The following is a 26,097-nucleotide window of genomic DNA, read 5'->3' on the forward strand; positions in this document are numbered from 1 at the left end:
CCACTTAGGTTTGAGAGGCTACTTCTTGGTGCTTTTTGGCTTCTTCTTTCAAGCCCCAAATATCTTCTTCGGCATGATCGGTGGCACTTCCTTCGTCATCTGATGCTTCGCAGTTCGTGAGCCATGAGTGATTGGATTCCCTTTCTTTCTCAGATTGGGATTCAGAGGGGAATTTTCTTACTTCGTTCTTAGAGGGAGCTTCCAGTTCCTCTTCGGCTTCAGAGGAGGCTCCTACTTCTACTACTCCTGATTCAGAGAGGGACCCTATGTGCCATGAAGTTCTTCACACACCACCACCTTTCACTTTCGAGGAGTGGCTCTCCTTTGAGCAGTCATTTCCTCTACTTATACCGAGGATCTAGAGAACCTACTTAGATCGAGGCCCTTGGATCTTCAGCAGCAACTTGGTAACTAGGCCTTTGTATTCCTTTAGCATGGAGTCACGGAGCTAGTGGCTTCTCTCTCGAGGTTGAGTTTCGGGTTCTACAGCTCATCCAGTCTCCTGACTATCTTCAAAGGTCTCCTTTTAGGTGGTATTCTCAGCTTCCAGGGTGGATCTTCTTTGTCCCTTGGTTAGTATGGAGCCTACTCTCGAGATCGAGTGTGGGCATATCCTTATGGTTCTCGGCACTACCCAAAGTCTGACATTCCTCCTATGCATTGCATGATTTCATCATCTTTGTACTAGGGCATTTGGGCAAGTGGACAATTTTCTCACGAGGGACACTGTTCAAGTGACACTTGCTACATGAGCATTCTTTAGCATGTAGCATTGCATCTCCACCTCACTCTTCTCTTGTTCCCCTTTTTGGGCTTGAGAGGGGATGTTGAGAAACCCTTCACCCTTCACCCTTCACCCGCAGTTTGCATTTTTGCGTTTCTGCGTTTTGCGTTTAGGGTTTGTGGCCCCAAAAAGGGGCGCCACCCTAGACTGACTGTGCGCATTTATAAGCCACTCTCTCATTCATTCCTTACGACTGATCCTTCAGGCCGTCACTCCCACTCTCTCTTCATCAGTCTTTTGACACTCTCTCTTCCATCATCTCTCTCTCCTCTCCTACCACCATCTGCACTCTCTTGGCGCCAACCTTCATCTCCAGTTGGCTGTGTTTATTGTGGCAGTATGCTCCTTCAACTGGTGTCCATCCTCCATTGTTGGTGATAGCATCTTCTGTGCTCCTACACCTTGTGTTTGGAACCCACACTCTCCTGGCGCGAGCCTTCATCTCCAATTGGTTGCGTTTGTGGTGGCAGTGTACTCCTCTTTAGCTGGCGTTCATCCTCCATTGTTGGCGACAATATCTTCCGTGCTCCTACACCTTGCGTTTGGAGTCCACACTCTCTTGGCATCAGCATTCACCCTATCTGGCATCATCCTTCATCCTTCTGGCAGTTCCACCTTCTTGCGTTTGGCTACTAAGGAGACTCCTCACCATCTGGCGTCTGTCTCTAGCAAGCGTCACCTTCATCAAAGGCAGTTGCACCTTGAGTTTGGTTCGTGGCTGCTTCCCACCCTTTTAACGTCACTCCAATAGATAGCGTCACCTCATTAGGCTTGCGTTTGTAGATGGAGGCTTCATCGACTGTCTTCTTGCTCATAGGTACCACTCTTCATCCTTGCATTTGCAGATTGAGAGTCTCCTCACCCTTCGACAGTAGTCTCCCTACTCTAGGTGACACCTTCTTCTCATCTTGTGTTTGCAGACTTAGAGGCTTCTTCGGCATTCTTCCTGCACTCAAGGGCTTCCTTTGTGCTATGGCACCCTTGTATCAGATTCACTTTATCAACATGATTCATCTTTCATCATCTTTTGTGTTTCTTTTCTCTCTCAGTGTTTGCCATACATACACTGTGTTTTCCCTCGCAAACCCTACTGTCTCTCTGGTCTAGTCATTTTGATAGTGCCTTGTAGCAAGGAAAAAGATTCATGAATTGTAATGTCCTTGTTAGGGGTATGAATAAAAGCAAAGAGAATAGAGAAATGATTAATGATGAGTGAATCAATGTGGATAATATATTCCAAAACGGCGTTTTAGGACTATTGAAACATGACGGATGTTTCGGCTTGAAACAGAAATGGAAAAGTGTCATTTCGGCGTCTTGCAAGAAAATGAGTAGCTAATTATGTAGAGAAAATGTGGGCCTCGCTTTGCATTTTTGCTTGGTCTTAGTGTGTTCATCTCCAGAATGATGCACTCTAGCTCTATACCTCTTGCAGCTCACTCTTCAACCTCCGTCCCTCCCTCCTGCCCTCTCGAGTCCCTCCCTCACTGTTGCTGTTGCTACTCCTCCTCCTCCTTCTTACTTCTTTCCTTCTTTTTCTTCTTCTCTCTTTTTAAGTTCTTCTCCTTCCAAGTTCCTTCTTTTCTTCTTCTTTATTCTTCTTTTAAGTTCCATTCTTCTCCTTCTCCTCCTACTCCTCCTCCTTTTTTAATCTTCTTCTAAGTACTTATTACTTATTCTCTTTTCAAATTCCAATTTTCCATTATCTAATCATGGTGTTGGATCCATTTTGGAGGCATGTCACTCCAATCAAGGGATACAAGGGCTTCGATTGATTGAAGAAGTGGCGGTGCAACTATTGTGGATTAGAGAGATCAGGGAGCGTAATGTGTACGAAAGACCACTTGGTGTGCATTTCTAACAAAGATATCAGGCCTTGTGCAAATGTGCTGACAGAAGTAATATTAAGTCTCCATCTTTGGCATCGAAAGTGTATGGGTATTAAGCTAGAAGAGGATGAATCCCCTCATCCTTGGGCTAATAAAGCACAAGTGGAGCAAGGAGAGACTAGTGAGCCTAGTGGCGCTAGCCAAATTGGAGGTGCTAGTGGCTCATAAAAAAGAAGTGCATTCATATGTGTATTGGATCCAAGTGCAAAAATGACCCTATTGTTATTTTCTAGTGATGGTGGACAAATGAACTCCTTGCATGGTACAAGTGTCCATTGAAGATTTTAGAGGTAGGCAATTCTAGAGGCAACTAGGGAACTCACATGCTTATTTATTCAGTGTGCTATCATTTCAATGTGGCTATTACACTTCAATGGAAGAAGACAATCATGGTAGTGAGCCGCATAAAGTGTGGGTGGGAAGGCCCATCCGCGGATGTATTATGCACAGGGAGCTTTAAAAAAAAAAGCATCCATAGAGACTCAATTAGAGCCCTTATGCGTCGAAGAAATGTTTACAATATTTTGGTGTCTTTATGCAAAGGCACTATGTTCATTAAGGCCATCGATATCTTTATCTTAGGTCTTACTGTCATAGGAGCTTTCATTTGGGAGCACATGCGAAAGGCCATCATGGATATAGGAGTCCAAAGTGTAGTGATATATAATGGAAGCAATTGTGTGTCTATGGAACGTATGCTTCAAGAGGAGTTTTCTAGTATAGTATGGACTCCATATACATCTAATTTCCTTGACTTACTTATTGAAGATGTTGGGCAAATATCTTGGGTGGATGACATTTTCAAGATAGCAACAAGCATAGTAAGATTTGTAAAGAAGAGACAATTCGTCATAGTATATTTCGAGCCAATAGCACACTTGAGCTAGTGAAGCCCTTTGCTACTAGATTTGCTTATATGCTTATTGTATTGGAGAGGTTGATATGTGTCTGTCCAAATTTGATACGGACCATTGTATGCCAAGAGTGGCTCGCATGGAGTAAAAGAGTCTTGAAAGACTCTTGCTTTTAGGCGCAATATTTTAATTCAAAGTTGATGGGTTGAGACAGAGGCATTGGTGAAAAGTCTTATTACATTGTATTACGCATCACCGATATGGAGGGGAGTACTTTAGGCCTTCCATATGAATATATAGATAAATTTGGCGAGGCCTTACTTCACAACAAATTTTTGCCCTAAGACAAGTAAGTTACTGTTTAACTTTTACATATATAATTATTTAGTGTTAACGACTCATTGATGATTATTCTAGCTTTTGAGTTTCTATCTTGTTTTATCTATAATCCATTATCCTTCACTTTGAAGGATTGATGAGATTTGTACAGTATGGAATGTACGATGAGATTGATTCCATAAACCAATCCATGTTGTCGCACGTATTGCATCCCCTTTGGTGTAGTGAGGAGTAATACACTAGCGAGGAGTTGGAGGAAGGCTTCATGGAGTACATCAGGTGCCTTACAAGGGATGATCTAGATATGATGAGGAGAGTAGAGGATGATTTATTGACATTCTGCAATCATTCTCTTCATTTCGGCTAAAGGCTTCGAGAGACACAGCTTTAGATTGTCTCTTGGTGGGAGAAATACAACAATTTTGCTTCTACTTTGGTATATGATCGGTGACTTTTATGTTTTGAATCTTGATAATCTAATGCATTATGCAACCTAGGTAACAGTTTATATATTCTATAATCTATTGTCCACTTAAATGTTGATTTTGCGGCTTTGCTATTAGCAATTGCCAATTACTTAACCTCAATCTCTAAAATTTGAATAAAAACGCATTGCCATTCGTGTCCTCTCACAATATTGTAGTTCAGGACCTACTAAGAGAAATTGGAGCATATGGGCCTTTTTCACACCAAAAAGAGAAATAAGCTCACAATTGCCTAGTTGGAGCTTTTGCCATTGTAATCTCTAGCTCCTTGAGAGGACTGCTTGGTTCCCTGAGCCTTCACAGGTAAGTTAGTAATGAATAGTATTATGTATAATTAACTTTTTAACCTTGACACTTAACATTACTTGGAAGTTGGATTGTAAATTGTGATATATATGAATATTGAACATATTGAATTTTCTCTAATATCCATGTCTCGTTCACCTTTAGAGGCGAATGTTGACAAGATTGATATAGAGGAGGTATGTGACATGCCAAAGATATTGCTGGAGGAGCAGGATATCTACTCCATACTCTATGAGGAGCTATTAGCACCGGTGCATGAGACTCGTGCAGAGAGGAGGGCTAGAGCCACTAGAGCAAGGGCCATATGTAATTGTGCATCATAGGTAGAGTCAGAGCTAGAGTTTGAGGCTACTTCATCATCTTCTCGATTAGGGTCCTCGGAGTCAGACAAGGAGATGCATGGACACTTGGAGTCCGGATGATTCATGACTCATGATACTCATGAGTCAGTTTAGCATTGCAGACTGCAATTGCCAGTTGTTCTTCATCGATGTTGACACTTAGTAGTTACTAGAGTCTAGAGACTAGTATCCAGTGCTCAGTACTCACTGGACTTTGGAGTTTTGACAGACTATTCACATGATACAGTTACATGTATCATTGTATCTTGATTTTACTTATTATGCATCTTGTTCCACTATTCTTGATATCAGTCTTCACTGCTCTTTAAATTAGAGATGATTCATGAGTCATAAATTATAATTCATTTTGCTATCTGAAGTTTTGAAAACTGAGTCTTAATTGTGTTAAGCTGTCTTAAGTTTTAACCATTGAGTCTCGACTCTTCACTTCTAAGTTGTGACATGTGTAATGAATCATGATTTAATCATATGACATGAAAACTCAAAGTTTTGTATGAAATTTGGGTATATGTTGTTGTAGGCATTGATATATTATTTATATACCCACGAAATACCGTATTTATTTTATTGTACAATCTGAAATGCCGTTTCCTCGTTTTCAAAATTTGGCCGAAACTTTGAAACTTCAGTTTTCCTGTTTCCATTTCCCCCATTTCTGAAACTCCCCCGTAATATAATGTGGATGAATGTTTGTGAGAGTTTGTTAGATGGGAGGAGTCAGTGCCATAATTATCACATGTAGTTTCAATTGGTGCTCCAAAATGTGGGCGCCCAGCCCTTTTTGGGGTTGTAAGTGCGAAACTCGAATGAATTAATGAAAATAAATGCAGTTAATGAATGGGTTTCTTAGGCACATACACAACATCCAAAAGTTGGAAATTTGTGCCATCTACTGCTGTAATCAACACCTCACCAATACCATAAGCTGCATGAGAAGTGTTGTTGGCACAAGATATCTTCTTGCTAGATGGGGTTAAATGCATAAAAGAGAACAAACACTTCCCAGAAGTGATATGTCATGATGGACCAGTGTCAAATACCAAGCATGCTAAGTTTCTCTTATGTTCAAGGCTGACCCATCCAAAGAAGAATCATAATTGCCTGTAAGAAAACCATAGTTCTCCTCCACGAGGTTGGTTGAACCATCCCCATTGGTGGTGCAAGTGGCTAATGTTTCTTGGACAGCCATACCGGAGTCCTTTGACTTCTCTTTTGCAAGCCATTTTTTGCATTCTTCAATATAATGATGTGGTTTTGTTCATTTTGGTGGGTTCAACACAGGCAAAGGCGAAGAAAAACTGGTTTAAGCAGAATGCAGATGCTTTGGGCTTGGATTCAAACAATGTTAGTGATGATGAAGAGGAACAAAAATCCTCCAGAAATTTTACCCTTGATAAGAAAGAGGCAGTCCAGCTCAAAAGGTTGCAGCAGGTATGAAATCATTGAGTTTCTTAATGCTTTTATGTTTTAGCTTTTATATGAGATCCAATATAAAAAAATCGACAATTGGTTTGGATAGGACTTAGAAGATATGCTGGAGCGGCCGTTGGAGCCAAGATCATTCTCACATCGATTCATTACAGGGGTGGGTTCTGAAATTTTCTGAGTTGACAAAGCAGCTAGTGTAGTCAAAGTAGCTGTAGCCTATTTTTGTATATAAAAAGCTAACTTGAGATTAGCAGAATCTTGATTGTATGTTGAACAAGCTTACAAGTACCATGGAAAGGAAAATTGAGGAAAATGGTATATGGTGTGACACAGCTCAAGGCTCAAGTTTGCATTGTAAGGAGTGCAATATCATCTTAGCTAACAGGCCTTGTCTGTGACACTTGTTCCTGTAGTCTTTCAAACCCTTTCTAGGGCCAGCAATTGGACGTGCATTGGCTGAATCACTATCATGTCACCCTTATTGTCTAACAAAACCCAACCTTCCCACCTTAACATTTCATATCCTCACTCCAACAACATAACATTGCTACTCAATTCCACAATTTAACTTATTCTCAGAGCTTAATATGGACCCCTCATTGGAAGCCCCAAAACACTTTGAGTGGCAAATATAATTGTTTTATGATTCTCATGACATTGTGCAGTGATGTTTTGAACAATTGTCATGTGGCTGTGCATCCTGGTAACAGGACATCATGGGCTGAGCATCATCATGACTTAAGTTGTTTCTGGGCTGTCGCTGGCCCTGCGTTCTCCCACCATCCTTCAGTCTCTGGGCTGCCACTGGCCCTATGCCCCCACACTGCCTGCCCTTGGTTCCCTTCCTTGTACTTGCTGGATCCCTTGCCTTAACTCTTGATTAGGCTGCCTCAACCCTGGAGCTATCTTTTCTTTTTCTCCCGTGACATTCCCCTTTCCCTCTTCTGTTGATGGCATCTCACGATCCTTACTTGTATTTGGAGTCTTGCTGTTGCTTTTTCATAAGGCTGACCTTGTATCTAGGTGAAGCTCTCTTCTATGCCCCATGCCAATCACTTGGGTAGTAGACGACTCCACCTACATTGAGAAGTTTAGCGGATTCACTGGCTCTTTCGGTGTTATTCCCACCATTTAGGGAAAATTCTTGTAAGATTCTCCTATAGTAGATTGAGTGATAGAGGCCCCGGTGCTTGAGCAACAACAGGTTGAGGGAGAACCAGCACTCTTGAAAAATCTAGTCGTCTAATTATGGTGACTCGAAGCGATCCCCAATTGCACATTGGTCAATACAATCTTGCACATAAGTTGAGAACGAGTCTTTGGAAAACTATCCTCCAATGTACTCAGCCATTGTGCATTGATGCTAGAGCAACATCATGTAGAGAAAGAACATAGTAGTCCTAATACATTTGGTCCCCATGCTACTTTGGAAACTTTATAACAATCCCCACAAGTGCACATTGGCTGATATGTTCATGTCCTTAAAGGTTTCCGTAAAGATAAGAGCTTTTACTTGGGGACACAATCTTCTCTAAAGAAGCTAGATATATCCTTGCTAGCCTATAGGGTGATCAAAAGTTGACCTCCAATTAGATTTCTTAGGGATACCCTTGATGGAAAGGGGCTCTTGAGAGGTCGGTTCAATAGTTAATAAGAAGCCTAAGTGTTCTCTAGGTAGAGCCCCTTCGACTTTTGCATAGTAGTTACATTCTTTTATAGGTGAATTGAATGAAAGGTCTTCTCTAGCCTTGGATAGGATACAACAATCAAAGCATTCTTTCTTGAACTAGATGACTCTCCTCTTGGATTCTTGGCTGTGCTTTTGGACAAGTATTCGTGAGGAGTGGATGTACATAGACATGGTACAATAGGAAGCTGTCTTCTCTCCTCTAGTGAGACTTGTACACGATGGATTCTCTTTCATTGTCAATCTTCATTCCCACCATTCATAGAGGTGACATGCTTGAGCTAGTGGAGTCTCAAATGTTAGTGTTTTGATTGTGGAAGGTATGTGCCTTATACCCTCATAAACAACTAGAGCCAGTAGGGATTTTGACAATGGTAAGCTATCTCTGCCCTTCAACCAAGGTTTACAAGTTGGAGAGAGGGAGAGTGCATAGGAGAGGCCATAGAGAAGGTGGGAGGGGAGAGGGACGGAGTATGGAGGAGGTGGTGGGAATTGGCGAAGGGAAATTGTGGAGAGCAGCGCGAGTAGCTAGTCGGCATGTATGGGGAGGGATTGATGGATAAAGAATCTTGCTATTTCTTTTGATATCCCCTCCCTCGACCATTTTTTGAACTACCTTTCCTCCTTGGAGAGAGTGGTGCTAATCTAATTTAACACTAACTACAACAAGTATAAAATTCATATATAACTGAAAATGCAAATGTTTCCACTTAATCTTGGACATTGGACAACCTGTTGGCCCCAAAACATGGTGCCCCTTGTAGTATTTCTTTAACATTTATTGCAAAAAGATGGAGTACAACTGAAATTCTTCAGCCTCCTCCACTGATACAAGTGCCTCTTGTTATCATAAATGACCAACAAGCCTTCAAATCAAGCTGCCCCTTGATTTGCTAGGGGATTGACCTTCACCCGTACACCTTGAAAAATAAACGAGCCCCAAATTCAGTGCTCTACTTGGCTGCTCTCTTGAATTCTCTTGAAATGCATTGATTTCAGCTATGAAAATTCAAGTTTGAAGCCTTCAAATTTGGTAATCTTTAGGAGAAAGTGTGTTAACCTCGATCACTAGCTTCCCTTGGTCAAGAGTATGCAACCCCCTTCAAGCAAATGGTCTCCAGTAGTATGTAAAGCCCTTCGGACAAATGGTCTCCAATGGTCGAGAAATGGCCCCAAAAGCAGGCAGAGCAGCCCAACCTCTCTTTCCAACAACTCCAAATTGCAAAAATGAGATTTCCTTTTTTCCTTCAGCCCCAATTCAGCTTTCCCAAACTTACATGCGCAAGTTTTGGCAAGTCCAACCTTCTAAACTGAACAAAGATGGGGCCATTTTCATGGTTATCGTACTAGCCGTTATTAAAAGATCCACCTACCTAGGATTGGATCTCGGCACTAGTCTATATCGGTCAAAGTCAAATCATGATTCAACCAGTCGATTCAACCTAGGGGAGTAGCTTTTGCTAGTACTCGAGCAGCCCATTCGGTGAGAAACGCAAATTCATGGTTACAATACAAAAGTCATCATAGTGAAAACAACATTGGCCATTGTTGCTTAACCATGCTAATACCAAACACTTCCTGAAAAAAACTAGTACACTGAATAGTGATCTCATGTCAGACATACTGTTCTCCACAATATTTGGATTGTAAACCGTCCTTTTTTTGCACCAAAACCACTAGAGAACAAAAGGGAGATGAGTGGGCTGAATCAATCCTTTTCCCAACAGCTCATTCACTTGAATCATTATCTCCTCCTATTGGGTTGCACTCACCCTGTAAGGTTGCTTATTAGGTAGGCTACTTTTAGGGATAAAATCTTTGCCATGATCTTTTGGCCTTTTAGGCGGCAGGTATCCTGGAGGTGTTTAAGAGAAGCAATCAATATACATTTTCAGAAATGAAATACATCCTTCTCCATTGACATGTTTTCAACCTTTTCATTATCAACCTTATACTAAGTAAAAACTAAGTACACTGAAAGGTGTTTTTTCTTTACTTTGGAAATGTTTTCAACCTTTTCATTATCAACCTTATACTTAGTAAAAACCAAGTACGTTGAAAGGTGATTTTTCTTTACTTTGGAAATTGCATAGCTGATACGATAGGGATAGATTCCCCTTTCAACTTTATATCCAAAGTATGGAGTCTTGCTCTTATACTGAATAGTGATCATTCTAGCATACTAATCTATCACTGCATGCATACGATGGCACCAAGGCATACCAAGCAAGACATCACAGTCCTCAAGCAAAGCAATAAAGAACTCTTCGCTGTCTACATATTCTTGAATGTGCAAACGAAGCTTTCCAATGAGTAATGTGACAGACTCTGCATGGCTCTTGCATGCCATACTAACTTCTCCCATTGAACTCATCTCATCCTTTCTGATGTTTGGACAAGTTGTTGATTTTTGGACCTGCTCCTTTTTTTAACCTTTGACAACTTATTTGGTTTCTCTCTACTTTCTTAGAAGCTTGAATTCCCATGTAGCAATGCGTTAGTTATAGCAGGAGTCTCTATGAGTTGAGACATGCTAGACACAATGGATTTAATGGTAAAATCCTTGATTCCCTTAGGTAGTCCACATACATACTTTTCAACTTGCTCATGAAGAGAAACTGGACAATAAGAAGTTATTGGTAGCAAGGCATACCAAAACTTCTTATTTTACACTTCCAAGTTGTTGCATTGCACTACATTAAGCTTGTTCCAAGTTGTCGTGATGTCCATCTCAAATGTACTAGTCAACCAATTTGGTGCAAACATTTGCTTGAATCGTACCTATGTTGACGGTGCTCTACCTTACATTAAGAGTGTGGACCACCATTGCAATGCATTCCCCTTTAAGAAAGTGGTTGCCTTCCAAATTTTTGAGGATTCGGTGAAATTTCCCCCTGAATAGGGTATATCAAATTGCTAAATTAAGGCTTTCAGTCTATCTTGTGTACCACTGAAGGACTCAAACTTCACCCCTTTTCCACCTTCATCATAGTCTTTTGTTGCCCCTTTGGGAGTTAAGTTGTCATACACTGGTTGTTGCAAAAAGGGTGAATTTTCTGTAGATGCATCATGATCAACACCAAAAGAAGCATTTGCATGATCAGCACTCGTCCCTTGAGCCTCATAAGCAATTGAGGGTGCAAATGCATTACTAAACATGTCACCTTGTGCCCCAAGCATCATGCCAATGCTGCCATACATGGGGCTATGCATATTATCAGCCATACTGCAATACACTGGGCCTTACACACCATGCATTGGTTGCTGTATACCATAAGAAAATGCGTCATACACGTGGTTGCATTTTGTCTATGGATGGATCCATATAGTATAATCCGTCTAGTCCGATTGGACGTGTACGATTTGTCCAGTTTTTGTTCGTTTTATTTTCTTGGTGTTCAAAGAAAAGTTGTTTTCTGTTGTACCCTCTTTTTCTTTCTTCTCATTGACCTCTATCTCTACCTCACTTGCCACCTCCTCTTCTTCCACCTCTCTCTTACGAGCTCCTCTACTTTTCTCTCTCGATTCACTTCTCTTTAGACTCTATCTCTACATCCTTCTCTTTCTCTTGTGTCTCATCCCCTATAGTTCTATTTCTATTTCCTCTTCCTTTACGTCCTCTCTTTTTCCTTGCCTTGTCTCTACCTATATCTCTATATTCTTTACTCCTCTTACAATACCTAAGCCTCTTCATGAAGCCTTTCTATTATACATAGCTCACCTTCAATCTTAGCCTTAAGTTTCTTTTTGTATCTACTATCTACTACTTTTTGTACTTGCCACTTGGCACTTGTGACTTCCTATACCATGATCCATGAACCATGATTCATCATTGTAGCTAGCTTTTTTTTTTGATCCATTGTACATGTCTTCAATCTTATAAATAATATTGTATCTTGGAAATTACTTGTGACTAGAGTCTTGGATTTACATTTTGTCTTAACCTCTTGTCATGTTCATGACTCGTTGTTGAAAATTGAAGCAAAGACATTTGTGGTTTGTAAACTGTATTAGTATTGGATGGATAATGCCTTGTGATACTCTATGTCATGGGTAGCCACTCTCATGTTAAAACAAGTAATATTTACTAGCCTAACTCTCAATTTTCTATGTATTTTTTACTGAGTGTACGAAACAATGGAATTTATCCGAGATTGTTTTATGTGCGTTCGGTACCGTACTAAGTCCACGGACTGGACGGATTGGACGAATCTACCTGACTACCCTGGTCATACATTCCCATATGTGTTTCTAACCCACCGTAGCATGGAAAATAGTGGCACCACCAAAGTATCCTAGATTTGTTATAAGAATTTGGTGAAATTGAGTTGCTGATCTGGTTTTCAATCCCAAATGGGTTCATCAACAGCAAAGGGAGTATCAAAGGCTGTAATCTTCAGGAGAAAGTGCATCAAACGCGATCATCAGCTTCCCTGGTTAGGAATATGCAATTGACTTTACCAAAATGGTCTACAATGGCTGAGAAACAGCCCCAAAAGCATGCAAAGTAGCCAACCTCTCTTCCCAACAACTCTAAATTGCAAAAACAAGGTTTTCTTCCCCCTTTAGCCCCAATTCAGCTTTCCCAAACTTGCATGGGCAATTTTTGCCAAGTGGCAATCTTTTAAATGGAATTTCTAGCATTATCTAGGCTATTAAATTAATTTTTAGAGGCCAACAATTAAATTGACTAGACTAATTTATCACCCAAGTTATTCCTAGAGAGTGTTTGTGTTCCATAAGTCAACGACGAATTTAAAAGGATGCACACTTCTATAAATAGATAGACTCTCCACGACTCAACCTACTTCTATTTTGCAAATTGTTGGCACGTGTCTTTAATCTATGAAGGATATCTCAGGTTGAGGTGTTGTTTACTAGTGGCTCTTGCTTCTAGATACTTGACAGACTACGTCTGCTGCTATTTCACCTGTTACAGCTTGTGTTTGCCCTTGTTCACTTGCTATTGCTCACTTCAAATCTCTCTATGTTTATTGCCTGCATCTTAGTGTTTATGTTTCATAAGCCAAAGACAAATTTGGGAGGTTCAGTATTCACCTTGCATAGTGTGTTTGTTGCATTGAGGATTATATTTATTCATTTTTCATTCATCCATCTGTGACATTCATTATCTTTGAGTTATCCTAAATGTACTAAGTTTTTTTTATCAATCTATGCTTTGTCATACTTTTGTGTTTGTTATTAGTAGATGAGTATTTCTTTACATGGTATTAGAGCTAGGTACTCACTGCATTTGAGTATTGCATTCATTCAATCATCTTCAACATTCATTGTCTTTGAGTTATTTTAAGTAAACTAAGTTCTTTTATTAGTCTATGCTTTGTTATACTTTTGTGTTTGTTACTAGTAGACCAGTATTTCTTTACATGGTATTAGAACTAGGTACTCATTGAAGAGACCTAGGCTTTTGGTTGGAGAGCATGTCATTAAAAATAGGTTCGTAGAGGAAAAATGGCCTTGAGTACATCATCACCGCTTTAGTCTCTAGGCAGCCTAGACCAAGAACTGAGCAAGAGTGGATCTCATAGCTTGCTCCACAAGGTTCCGACACTAGAGAGGCATCAGACGACCATGGAGTTTACAGACTACATGAGATCTTACAAGCTGAGTATGATCTCATCCTTATATCTTTGGATCAACAACAACTAGAAGGTAAACTTGATTACATAGTTAGCCAAAATGGCCTGAAACGACACTTAGAAAGGGGGTGAAACACCGAAATAGGTTCAAAATCTCCCAAAATGCGTTTCCTAGACCGAAATGTTTGGTAATCGCAAAATAGTGCCACGTGGCGTTTCAAGCCAGACCCAAAACATTTCAGGACATAAAAAGTTTGCATAGAATAGGATGCAATGTTTATGGTAAAAACTTGAAGGTTTGGGTTTAGGTCACAAATGTGCCGTTTTGAGTGTTGACAAGCGTAATCAGATGAGCCATTTCAATACAACTTGTTACAAGTAAAAAGGGATCCGCACTAGCCCTTTCAATCATGACCTTTTATAAAAGAAAATCCCCGATTCTTCCATATGCGAATATTAAAAAAGAGAAATTGAAATGAGGATTGTGCCCACAATTTGGTTCAACTATAGTCTATCAATCAAGTGATCTCTCTCTCTCTCTCTCTCCAATTTATAACGCATTCCAGCTTATAGCTTCATTAACATCTTCCAACTTACAATTATAAGTTCTTGCATATTGATAAGTTTTAGTTCAAAAGTAAGTCTTTAAATCTTATTAACTAGGATATAATGTAATCCTTGCCTTCCCTAGATGATGTGGCGTTCTCGTTCCAATTTCGCTCCTTTTGAAAATTCCCGCTCCCATTTTCATCCTTGTTTCCGTTCCCGTTTCCGTTTCCGTTTCAAAGTTTCCCTAAACTATGCTTGATTATTCTCCTTTACATTTGATGCATAGACCTTGATTTTCCAGAACGATTAGAATCTCCATTTGGAACCGGCCATCCTATTGTTGAGACTAGCACGGATTATAAACCTATTTTCTTTTCTCTTTCATCTACACTAGTGCTAGGTACATTTGCTATTACATCTCCATCATTTCCTAGTGTTTCCACTTTTGAGGAAGATTTGTGTAATAATCAAAATAGGAAAACTCTTTGAATTGTTCACTAGAATTGAAGTCTTGAAGAGGTCTGGTTTTTGTATTTAAACACAAGAACAATTGCTTATAAAAAGAAATTAGGTAATCGCTTTCCTTTCTTCTTTTCCTTCAAGTTTTGGCTCTTGAGATCATTTTGAAGTTTGTGAAATGACTCAATCATGTTTTCCATCATCTTTCACATTTCAATTTCAATCACTAAATCAGAAAATCAATTTAATGCATTCACATCCACTTCATCCATACCTCAATTTCAAAACCCACCCTTCCTACCGATTTCTTCAATTGCATCACCATTCACGTCATTCACCTTTTCTTTTAACACACCCGATGTGACATCTCACATCACACTAGGGGGTTCTTCAAACATAGGCACAACTTTTAGGATCTCTATGTTCTCACATCGAGATGGTGTAGATACACCTATGGGGAGGTTCCTTCTCTATATCACACACCTTTGGGATTTTCATCACATGGAATATCTCGCTGAAGCATTTTTGAGTGTAGATGAATTGGTAGCATAGTTTGTCCACATGGCCATACCTAGTGGATCTTTTGGTTATGTTCCAATGCCGAAGCTGACAATTAGTCCAGGTTATTGATTTCTAGTGCCTCCTACATTGGCACCTTATGAGAATCCTCATCCTAGTTGTGTCTATCCATCCAATCCAACCTTCTATCCACCTTACCTCTCTTTCTCAAGACCTCATAGTTTTTCGTCCTCATTAGCCAAGTATGCATTCCTTGACAAGACTCACTTCAATGGGTCTAACTATACGACTTGGTCAAATCTAATGAGACATGTCTTAGACTTAGAGAACTTGTGGAACATTGTATAGCGGCAAGAACCCCAACTAGACCCTCGCCTTGTTCCACTTGAGGCTGCCTATTCTTGAAAGGCATGTAATGCCTTAGTCATCGCTGAGTGAACTGTGAATGTAAGGCTTGCTTCTTGAATTTCACTCACAATTACACTATTTTGACCTTCTTTTTGAGTGGTGGAAACACTTGATTGACTGCTATAAAGTTGGGGATAGGACTCGTCGTATTGATCTTGACCATGAGCTCCAAGAGTTTAGGATTACAGATCGAGATGACCTTTAGGTTAAGTTGGTTGAATATCGGTGATTACCCACCAAGTTCTCCACCACAGGGGCTTCTAAATCCCCTAATGACCAGGTCACATTATTCTTGAATAAGCTCCCAAAGAAATATTTTCACTTTGTTCAGCAAGTGATTTGATAGCTGAGCATGCCTATGTTCAATGAATTTGTATGTTAACTATTGCATTATGCTAAGTTGTTTGACCGATTTCATAGCGTATCCATAGTCACTCTTTAGAGGGGTTCTTGTTACGACTTCTTAGAAGGGGCAGCAAGGAAAAGACAAGAAACAAAATCAAAATCAAAACCAATCAAATAAATCACATGGAAACACCTAGTCTACTCTCAAACCCGAGTGACAAAATGTGCCTAAGAAAAATAGGTATGGCCAACATTGTCAAATGGATGGTTATTTTGATGACGAGTGTTACCTAGAGACACATTACTCAAACCTAAGAATCGGATTTTTGCCCCTCAGTTGTGGTAGCCCTCCAATAAGGGAGGTAGGGTGGTGGCAACCAAAATTAGGGACAATGAAGGACTCAAGTCTTAGATCCACATTGCAACTAGTCAACCATCAAGTTTTATTCTCAACTCCAAAGAGCATGTCTAACCGGTTTACTAGACCACATGTGCAACTCGTTTGTGTGGAGACATGAGAGGATGCGAGTTTAGTCCATATTTGCAAGTTACCTCTTGATGAGGTGACTAGAGAGCCCCACTATACTCGAGTGAGCACTTCTTCACTTGTTTGGATTGTGGATAGTAGAGCCACACATAACATGATCCCCACTCAAGACATTTTTGTCTCTTGAGCCCCCACAGTCGAGAATGTCTGATGTGGGAATAGCTCCTCATTGAAGATCCTGTTAAACGATGTGGATCTAGGACATGACACAAGCTATGGTGGATCAAAGATGTAAACCAAGTTCATAATGACATGGACAAGTAGAGATAAACTATTACACAAGTGAATTAGGTTCCAAGATAGATTAGCTTGGACTCATAAACACAATCTTGTGTAGAATTGACAATGACAGACACTTAACTGAAAGTACAAAGCATCATGATATTGTGTTCATTTCATAGTCAAGTACAATGCTTTATAGGCTTTGAGTTGTTCCACTCTCCTCATTGTGCATATGGGATTCAGGACAGCTCCTCTTGGAGCATACATCATTTGTCTATTTCTCAACAGATCCATGGTCTAGATCGCATTAAGTATGATATTAATAAGGGTTAGGATCTTGCCTTATTGGATGACATATATTAGATCCCCAAGTTTAGGGTAAATCTCTTATCCGTTTAGCAAGTTTGCTGTTTGGAGTGAGCAATCTTTTTCACTGGAACCATAATTGTGGTCATAGACCATCATACTAATTTAGTGATTGCTCATGCTGAGATATAGCCTAGTGCTCTCTATGATGACTCATTTTCTCTTTGAGCCAATTGTTGAGGGCTTTGAGTTCCATTGAGCCAAGGAGATCCTTAGGTTGATTCTTGTTGATCTTTGTGGGCCACTATCCACTACCGTCATTAATGGTACATTGCACTTTTTTTTGATTGTGGATGACTTCTTAAGATATATGTAGGTGATGCCTTCACATACTTCTCCGATTGGGTGCATCGCAAAATTAGACAGCTCATCGTATAGGTATTATGAGGGGTGATAGTGGTAAGTTTACCTCCCACGAGTTCTACCAGTTCTTACTTCAGTATGACATCTCTCGCTAGGTCACCTCTATCAACTCCCCCTCTTAGAATGGAGTCATTGAGCGACAATGATGAATATGGCACGCACTATGTTGTTTGCAATAGAGCTCCTTGAGTGCGTATAGACTGAGGCAGCTAATACTTCAGTATACATCCTCAACTAGTGTTCGACTGTGGTAGTTCCTTAGAAGACCTCCTTTGAGGCATTCTTTTGTACTTGGCCTATTGTTTCCACCTTAGAGTTTTTGGGAGTCATGCTTATATATACCCTTGATGATCACATAAAAGACCTTGAGCCTTGAGTTGATCTCTTGATCTTTGTAGGTTACTCTTTTGAGCCAAAGGCATACTGCTTGTTTGATCCTAGGATAAACAAAGTTATTACCCGAAGAGATGCAGTTTTTGATGAGAGGGATATTGAGTAGCCCATTGCACCGGTCTCTGAGCTAATTCCTTAGCCTATCTAGCTTGCGATAGTGCTCTTTGCATTGGGTCTACTACCTAGTCTTGACCCACTTGCAGAGAGTTTTGCTCTTAGGTCTTCTCCCAGGGACCCGTTACCTCACTGGTACCAACAGACTATGCAAGATTTGGGGATCCTTCTAATGGATTCCATCCTAGAGGGATCGAGAAGATTAGCTTGGCTTGCACCTACTTCCTCATTTACATTTGTCTTTATGGAAAATTATATAGCATATTTTGAGCCAGAGAGTTGGAATAAGGCTCTACAACATTCCCAATGGCAAGAGACCATTGGAAAGGAGCTTAAGAGCATTGAATAGAATGGAACCTTGACCTTGGTAGATCATTCAAGCCACAAGATCATTGGGACTAAGTGGATCTTTTGGACTAAATTGAAAGCTGACAAGACTTTGGACAAGTACAAGGCTTGCCTTGTGATACAAGAGTTTTGACATTGACACGGTGTTGACTATGAAGAGACCTTTGCTTTGATTGTGCGGTTGACATCATTTCACTTGTTAATCGCACTAGTTGCTCACCACGATTGGCCGATCTATCAAATGGATAACAAAAATGCCTTTCTAAATTGCTATTTGGATAAGGAAGTCTACTTGGAGTAGCTTCTAAGGTCTTCTCATTTAGACCGCAAGGATAAGTGCTTTGACTTGTAGAAAGCTCTTTATGGGATAAAGCAAGCACTACATTTATGGTTCTATAGAATGGAAAAGTTCATTCGAACTCATGGTTTCTATTCTATCCCATAATCCAAATTTATATGTCAAAACTACTTCAGAGGGGATCAACTATATTCTTTTGTATGTAGATGATTTATTCATTACATGCTCAAATTCTACTTCTATTGTAGATATAAAGGCCCCACTTTACACTACGTTTGAGTCAATTGACCTAGGTCTATTGCCCTATTTTTTGGGCATGGAGGTTGTTTGTTGCTCTGGGGATGAGATCTTTGTGTCTCAGTAGAAATACTCTTTTTAGTGAATTGAGTAGTTTTTGCATTGATCAGACATGGCCTATGGCCACACCTCTTGATTCCACTATGAAACTAAGGATGCCTAAGGTCCACCCTCTAATGAGCATTTTTATAGGTCTCTGGTATGGAAACTCCTCTGGTTGATTCATACTTAACGAGACTTGGCTTATTCAGTGTCCTTGCTTCATCAGTATTTCAATGCATCAAAGATGTTACATTGGATTGTAAACATGCATGTTTTGAGATATGTTTGTTGTCTATTTTTATGGAGTAACATATGGTTGTGGTGCACTTTTGTAAGGCTACACTCATTCTCATTGGGCATGTGATCTCGACACCTAGTGTTCCCATTCTCCATGGGTACAACTCCCATTGTTTGGTTGAGCCACAAATTGGAGACAGTGGTGGCCTCCATTGTTGAGGCGGAGACATGGTGCTCTACAATGGCACCATAGAGATTGTCTACACGAGAAGCTTGCTGTCGGCACTTCAGTTACCATGTGACATTTTGATTGTGACCTTCTGCGACAACCAGAGTGCCATAGCACTTGGTGGTGGTAACCATATCATCAGTTTAAAGATGAACCACCTAGGAGTGCACTACCATTTGACTAGAGAGTAGGTTGAGAGCTAGGCATCATCTACCTAGAGTTTGTGCCATCATTAAGCAATTTTGCAGATACCTGACTAACCTGGGTTAGTTGCCTGATTCTTTAGTACTTGCTACCCAGGATTAGCATGGGTGCTTTGAAACTAGCCTTCCTTCTCGGATAGGGTGGTAAATCACCTAATTAAGCAAGCATAAGATACACAAATTGAAAAATATACACTTCATCACTTAATCTTGGAGAATGGATACCTTGTTGGCCCAAAAAAGGGTGCCCTTTGTGGTATTTCTTTAACTTGTATTGCTATATTGCTAAAGCTTGAAATACACCAAGATCCAGCTTGATCTTCTTCAATCTTTAAGACATCTTGCTGTCCACAGCAACCAACAAGACTTCAAACAAACTTGCCCCTTGGTTTGCTTGGGGATTGGCCTTCAATTGCTCCTTGGATGACAAATTCTACCCCAAACTTAATGTTAGTTGGTTGACTCTTGAAATTCTCTAAAATTGTTACGAGAACGTGAAAATTTGATGCTTTGCTTATGTTTAATTGACATTTGATTAAAGGATTAATCAAATGTGCAATTAAAAGATGCACATGTGTTGCACATGTGAGATGCAAGCTACTTTTTCACAGTTGAAGGCCAAAGGACCCTGTGAAAAAGATGGTTGTCAAAGGCAAAAGTTGTAACAAGTTACACTTGTTAGATTCTAGGTGAATTTTGGTGTCAGTTTGCCCCTAGGACTATTAATTGGCCATTAAGTGTCAGTGGTGACACTAGGGACTAGGCATTAACTAATGGATTAATGCTTGTCCAAGGGTCAATTAATGCATGGGACCACTTGGGGTTGCAAATGGCCTAGCCAATTAATTTTTGGATAGGCAAGGTCAATTTTCTGGGCATGGATTAAGGGCTGAATTAATTTTCAGAATTAATTAATTTTGAAAATTAATTAAATGGCTGAAAATTGCTGAAAATGGATTAAGAAAGCTGCCACTTGGCAAAACTTTCCCATGCAAGTGGGGGAAATGCTAAATAGGGCTGAAGGGAGAGGGAAATCTCGTTTTTTCATTTTGGAGCTGTTGGAAAGAGATGTTGGATTGTTGCTGCAAGCTTTTGGGGCCAATGCCAATTCCCAGCCATTGGAGACCATTTTGGTGATGGAGATTGCATATTCTTGACCTTGGGAAGCTGACAATTGCTGCTGATGCACTTTCTCCTGAAGATCACAGTCTTCGATGCTCCTATTGTTGTTGGTGCATCCGTTTGGGGCTGGTACAGCAGGGCAGCAACTGATTTTGATCAGTTCTTCGCGACAAATCTCAAAATTTTCTCTCTTTAGAGCATTCTCTAATCTCCTTCAGCCTATGCTTAGCCATTCTCAGCAATTCTTAGCCATTCGGAGGAGATCTCAGCCATTTTTGGTGGGCTGATTTGTAATTTCTGTAGTAAACCCTAATTCACAGCAAAAATTAGGGTTTAGCAGCCACCTTGGGATCCATGCCAGAGATTGAAGGCTCAAGGGATTGAAATCAACAGCTGATAATTGAAGATTATCAAGGGATTTCAGGAGCCAGCCCATCCCGAATTGATTTGGGGCAGTATTTGGCCAGCCAAGGGTCAAATTGGAGAAGAAGTCCTGGGTGAATCAAGGGGCAAATGACCCAAAAGACTTGTTGGTCATTTATGACAGCAAGAGTAATTGGCTAGCAGGAGGAGATTGAAGAATCTCAAGTTGTACTCCTTCCAATTGAATGAAAGCTAAAGAAATACCGCAAGGGGTGCCAATTTTGGGGCCAACAGGGAGTCTACTGTCCAAGAATGTTATGGTAAAGTGTGTATTTCATTTTATGTGCATTTATTTATCGCTGTGATTAACTCTTAAATTAGGCTATTACCACCCATTCCAAGAAGGAAGGCTGGTTTCAAAAATCGCAACAAATTTCAGTTGCTGAATTTCAAGTAGTAGGCCCCAATTTTTGAGCACTCTTCTTGGGGTGAATAGTAACCCTAATTTTTGATGTAAATTAGAGTTTAGCAATAGAAATTCTTCAATTGCATCCTCTTGGAACTGAATTTTCTTGAGATCTCTGGAGGGAAGTTGTCAATTGGCTGAGAGAATAGAGAGGAAGCTAGAGAGAGAAATTTTAGAGTTTCATCACCAAAATTGGCTCAAATTTAATGCTGCCCTACTGTGAATGGCTAATTAACAGCCCACCAACAACATGAGGCCTACATGTAGTTGCTTGCCCTTGTGGAACCTAAAATTTCTGTCACTTGCCTATAGACAACCTATAGGGGCTATCACTTGCCTCCATTAGCCTTTTGATCAACTGGGGGTAGCTCTTTGACATCCTTCAATGGTTGGGTTGATCACCAACTGTTGGAAAATTGAAGCATAAACTCTCTCTCCTCCTCTCCCAATCTCCACCCATCTTGGAATGAGGCTCCACCAGCCTTTTATATCCACTTTGTTACTTACATGGGCAAGTTTTGCCAAGTGACAGCTTTCTAAATGCATTTTTCAACCATTTATCTAAATTCATTGCTACTATTAAAATACATATTGGCATCATAGTTAAACAACGTGTGCACCTATTGCTTAATCATGCTCATGTCCTATGGATGTCTTTAATTCTAGCTACTTAAACTAATTATGATCCACACACAACATCATAACCATTGTTAGAACCATAAGGAACGCATCCTTGTGCCCAACACTACTTTAACTACCAAGGGTATTGTAATGCATAAATTGAGCATAAACAACACATCATCGCAATTATGTACCACATAATAGTCATGTAAAGCATACATTAGCTGCAAACCCACATGCAACTTATGCAATTGTACTTCTCTTCTATCACCTGCAAATGTACATTGCATACCATCCATGAATCCCATACATACCTTATAAATGTACGTCACATCCAAATGTACATTCCATGTATTCCATACATGCCAATAGCCTTGTGAATGTATAGTTTTAAAGTCTAGGTGCAAACCATACACATTTGCATACCAATTCATAGTGACTAGTATATTGAATAGTGATCCCAATGGTAAAAATATTGCTAGTGTAAAGTACCTTGGATGGAAAACAAGTACATTTGAGATCGAGTACATAATTGAGTTGTCCATCATTAGGGGAGTGGACGTGTAATCTCTCCTTGAGCATCAGAGTATTTGTTGAAGTTGAAAGAGCTCGATCCACTGTCAACTTCAATCAAGGTAAAGTACAACATTGAGGATGATTTGCCAAGTCATCCCCTTCCATTCATTTGCATCCTTCCATAGGTGAAACAATCTTGGAATTTTTACAAAGGAGCATATGGAAACTTTACCTCTTAACTTCACTTGCCTTGAAATCTCCACTAGATTCTAGGCCTTTGTCCCTCTAGACCACATGGATCTTTGGAACTTTCACATTGTTGCAAAAAATGGTATATTGGCTATGACTAGTAGTACTATATGGAGCATTTACATAACCAGCATTGTTATCATGAGTTTCAAACACACCAGGGTTAGCAAGTGCATTACCAAACATGCCATTTTGTGCTCCAAGTATCACACCAACATATTATACATGGGATTTTGCATTTTACTTGCCATACTTGGATACATTGGTCCTCACATACCAATGTACCATGCACAGGTGGCTACATAGTGTATACCAAATACATTTGGTCCTTGCATCCCCATGGCGAAAGCATTACCGGCCATTGCTTGGAAAACTGAACCACCACCAAACTACCTGGGTGACCCACATTAGCATGCATGCCTTGCTGTCCCAAAAGGCATTGTATTGGCACCTTTAAGTTAGCAATGCATATATGATATTTTATCAATTGCCCCACAGGCATCATTTGCTCATGCTCATTACCCACATTTGGAACGTCTAGTTGTTGTATTGGCTCTTTCTTTGTTGCATCTTGCTGTCCCAAAGCTTTTGAAGACGATCTTCTCTTTTTGACTTTGCTGTCCTCCTTTGGGAGTTCAAATTGCACATAAACTGAGGATCATTTGCCAATTGCACACACATTTCGGCTGCTGTCCTCAGCTGATCCTTAAATTGGTCATCAAGTTCCTCTTCCCCTTGGTCATCAGCTTCAAGAGGCCTAGGACCCAGATTTTGGTCTATACCAACATTAACTGCTTCTTGTGTGTGTTGAGCATAGAACCTCATTTGACATACAAGTTAGGATCCAATCACTACTTAGGCTCAATGTGGTTTATCATTATGATGGGGCCTTACAACTTTGGGCACCAAGAATCATTGGTTGCACCTTACAAGGATGGGGCATTGAGTATATCTAATAGCAAGGAGAGCATATGAGCATATTCCTGGGTTCAATCTAAAAAGGAACTCTCAAGCCTTCAATCCAAGTGTTTTTTGTTGGACAAGTTGACAACACTTTTTCAGAAAAGGCTTTCTACTCTGCTTGGAGAAGGTATATGACAATGTGGAGAAATAGATTCTTTGGTTGTTAAGGTGGGTCTTTGATAGCCATGTCTCAATCAAATTTTTGTTTTTTCCCTGGTTGCAAGAAAAAGAATCTAGAAAAACTTTCCAAGGGATTCAAACAACAAATTATGTATCTTTCTATGAGGGAAGTCTTAATGGTTCATGGCTTGTAGTTTTTCTTCTAATGAGGGGATTCACATGGTTCCATGGGCTCCTAAAAAGGGATCCTGACTAATTCACATGGGAAGGGTGGATGAATTGCTGCAGATTAAATTGCCTAATCATTCCAAAAATCAATTAGAATATAGGAAAAACAGGTTAGCCATGGAGGGCTGCTCTCTGTGGAGGCAAGAACCCAACAGGCCAGAAAGCAGAGGGAGGGGAGTCTGTGCCACATGTGGTGGCATATGGGTGACTGAGATTGGGTAGGATGCAGAGACACTGTGCATGAAAGTTACACGTGATAGTATGGGGCTGCAGATGCAGTGATGCAGTTAGTGGAAGCAAGTCGGACATAGGATCGTGACTGCTTGAGTAGGAGGCTATGGCAGGTAAGCAGGTGGTGTGCAGGTGCAGAATGAGAAAAGGCAGTGTGTCAGTTTCTGAAACTTGGCCAGTGTAGCTTGGATCTTGAATGTTTGATGTCTTACGGTAACATTTTGCAAATTAAAACGAGTCAATGCCTTTGCTGATCAATCACGTTCTTGTCTGAAGTGTACCTGTCATATTTAATGTGTAGGATGTCTAACTAGGTGTGGGTTTCTTGGTGTTTAGAATATTGAACCACTCTAAAGCTTACTGACAATAATTAGCTTGGTTTTGTAAGTAAAGCTGCAGGTACGACAGAAAAACATTGAGATGTAACAGTTTGTGTGATGAATTGCAGGCCGCTATCTCACCAGTTGTTGCTGAACAACTGAAAGACTATGCAAAGCTGAAGATGCTCAAGAGGGCAAAACTCGACAAGAAAAAGGTAGAACAGCTCAAGGTGCAGCCACCAACCAGAAAAAGGCTAGTGGTCATTGGTCAAGAAACTGTGGAGCCACTGGCAGCGTTGAGAACATCAACCGACCACTAACATTTGTATTAAGTACGATGCTCTTTGATGTGTAAATCAAGAGACCTTTCTCAGTGCCAGAATTAATTAAAAGGTCTGGTCAGCATAAAATAATATACTTAGCAGCATCAGGTTCAAAAACGTGGAAGCAAACTGCTGTACCACACGCTTGCGGCTGTTGGTTGCTGGCTATCCCTTTGGCTGCTACGTCCCCCATCTGCTGCCAGTCTTGCAGGCACCATCCCCCATCGTCATCCTTGTCTCCTCCCATGCTCCCTGCCAGCCTCCTAACCTCTGTTTATGCAGCCTTCTAGCATTTCCACCAGCCTGGCGCAGCCTCCAACTAATGGTGTCCCTCTTTTCTCCTTTCCCACCACCACCCTCCCTTGTTCTTCATGGTTACTTCGTGTACTTATTGCCATCATCGATTGCCTGTCCCCGAGCTTTCCCCACTCATCCACCTCATAGGTCGAACCATCCTCTCTTATTCGTTGTTCCTCCCAACATTTAGGGGGTTGCTCTTTCAAACACGAGACCAACGGGAACCATTAAGCCGTGAGTACAGTGCAGATCTCAAGCAATAATTAAGAGGGAGACTATTTTATGATGTAATTTCAACAGTCAACACAACCTACCTTTAAAGCGGGGTGTAGAGAATGCAAGGAAAGTTTAGGGTGAGCTAGATTAATTTGTGATTCAATAGAACCTTAGTCCAAGAATTGTTTTATGCTAGGCCAATAATCTAAGCATTCATGTAATATACGAAAGAGTTCTTATGTGAGGATTTTATCTAGCCAATAAGAGGTAGAGAGAATCAAGGGGTGCATCCACTATTAGAAAAAATGGCAAGAATGCAATCATGGAGCAGAAATTCAGGAATAGGAGGAAGCTCACAAATTCAAAAATTTCCTTGCCTAGTTGGAGAG

At 40.4% G+C, this 26,097-nt stretch overlaps 1 protein-coding gene across 2 annotated transcripts in view; it reads left to right on the plus strand.

Annotated features, from left to right (window-relative positions):
* Positions 1-25,747, plus strand: part of LOC148012585 (P-loop containing nucleoside triphosphate hydrolases superfamily protein) — a 77,198-nt gene extending 51,451 nt beyond the window's left edge. For both annotated transcript variants that reach the window (XM_087669415.1, XM_087669416.1), the window contains 3 exons: positions 6,301-6,450; positions 6,539-6,604; positions 25,001-25,747. In XM_087669415.1, the coding sequence (XP_087525541.1) occupies positions 6,301-6,450; positions 6,539-6,604; positions 25,001-25,192 (408 nt within the window). In that variant the 3' untranslated portion in view covers positions 25,193-25,747. The remainder of the gene's footprint in view (positions 1-6,300; positions 6,451-6,538; positions 6,605-25,000) is intronic.
* Positions 25,748-26,097: the final 350 nt, after the last annotated feature.

Source organism: Lygodium microphyllum, chromosome 27 (assembly GCF_053477565.2).
Source record: "Lygodium microphyllum isolate KBCC chromosome 27, Lygodium_microphyllum_v1.1.10, whole genome shotgun sequence".
Lineage (NCBI taxonomy): Eukaryota > Viridiplantae > Streptophyta > Polypodiopsida > Schizaeales > Lygodiaceae > Lygodium > Lygodium microphyllum.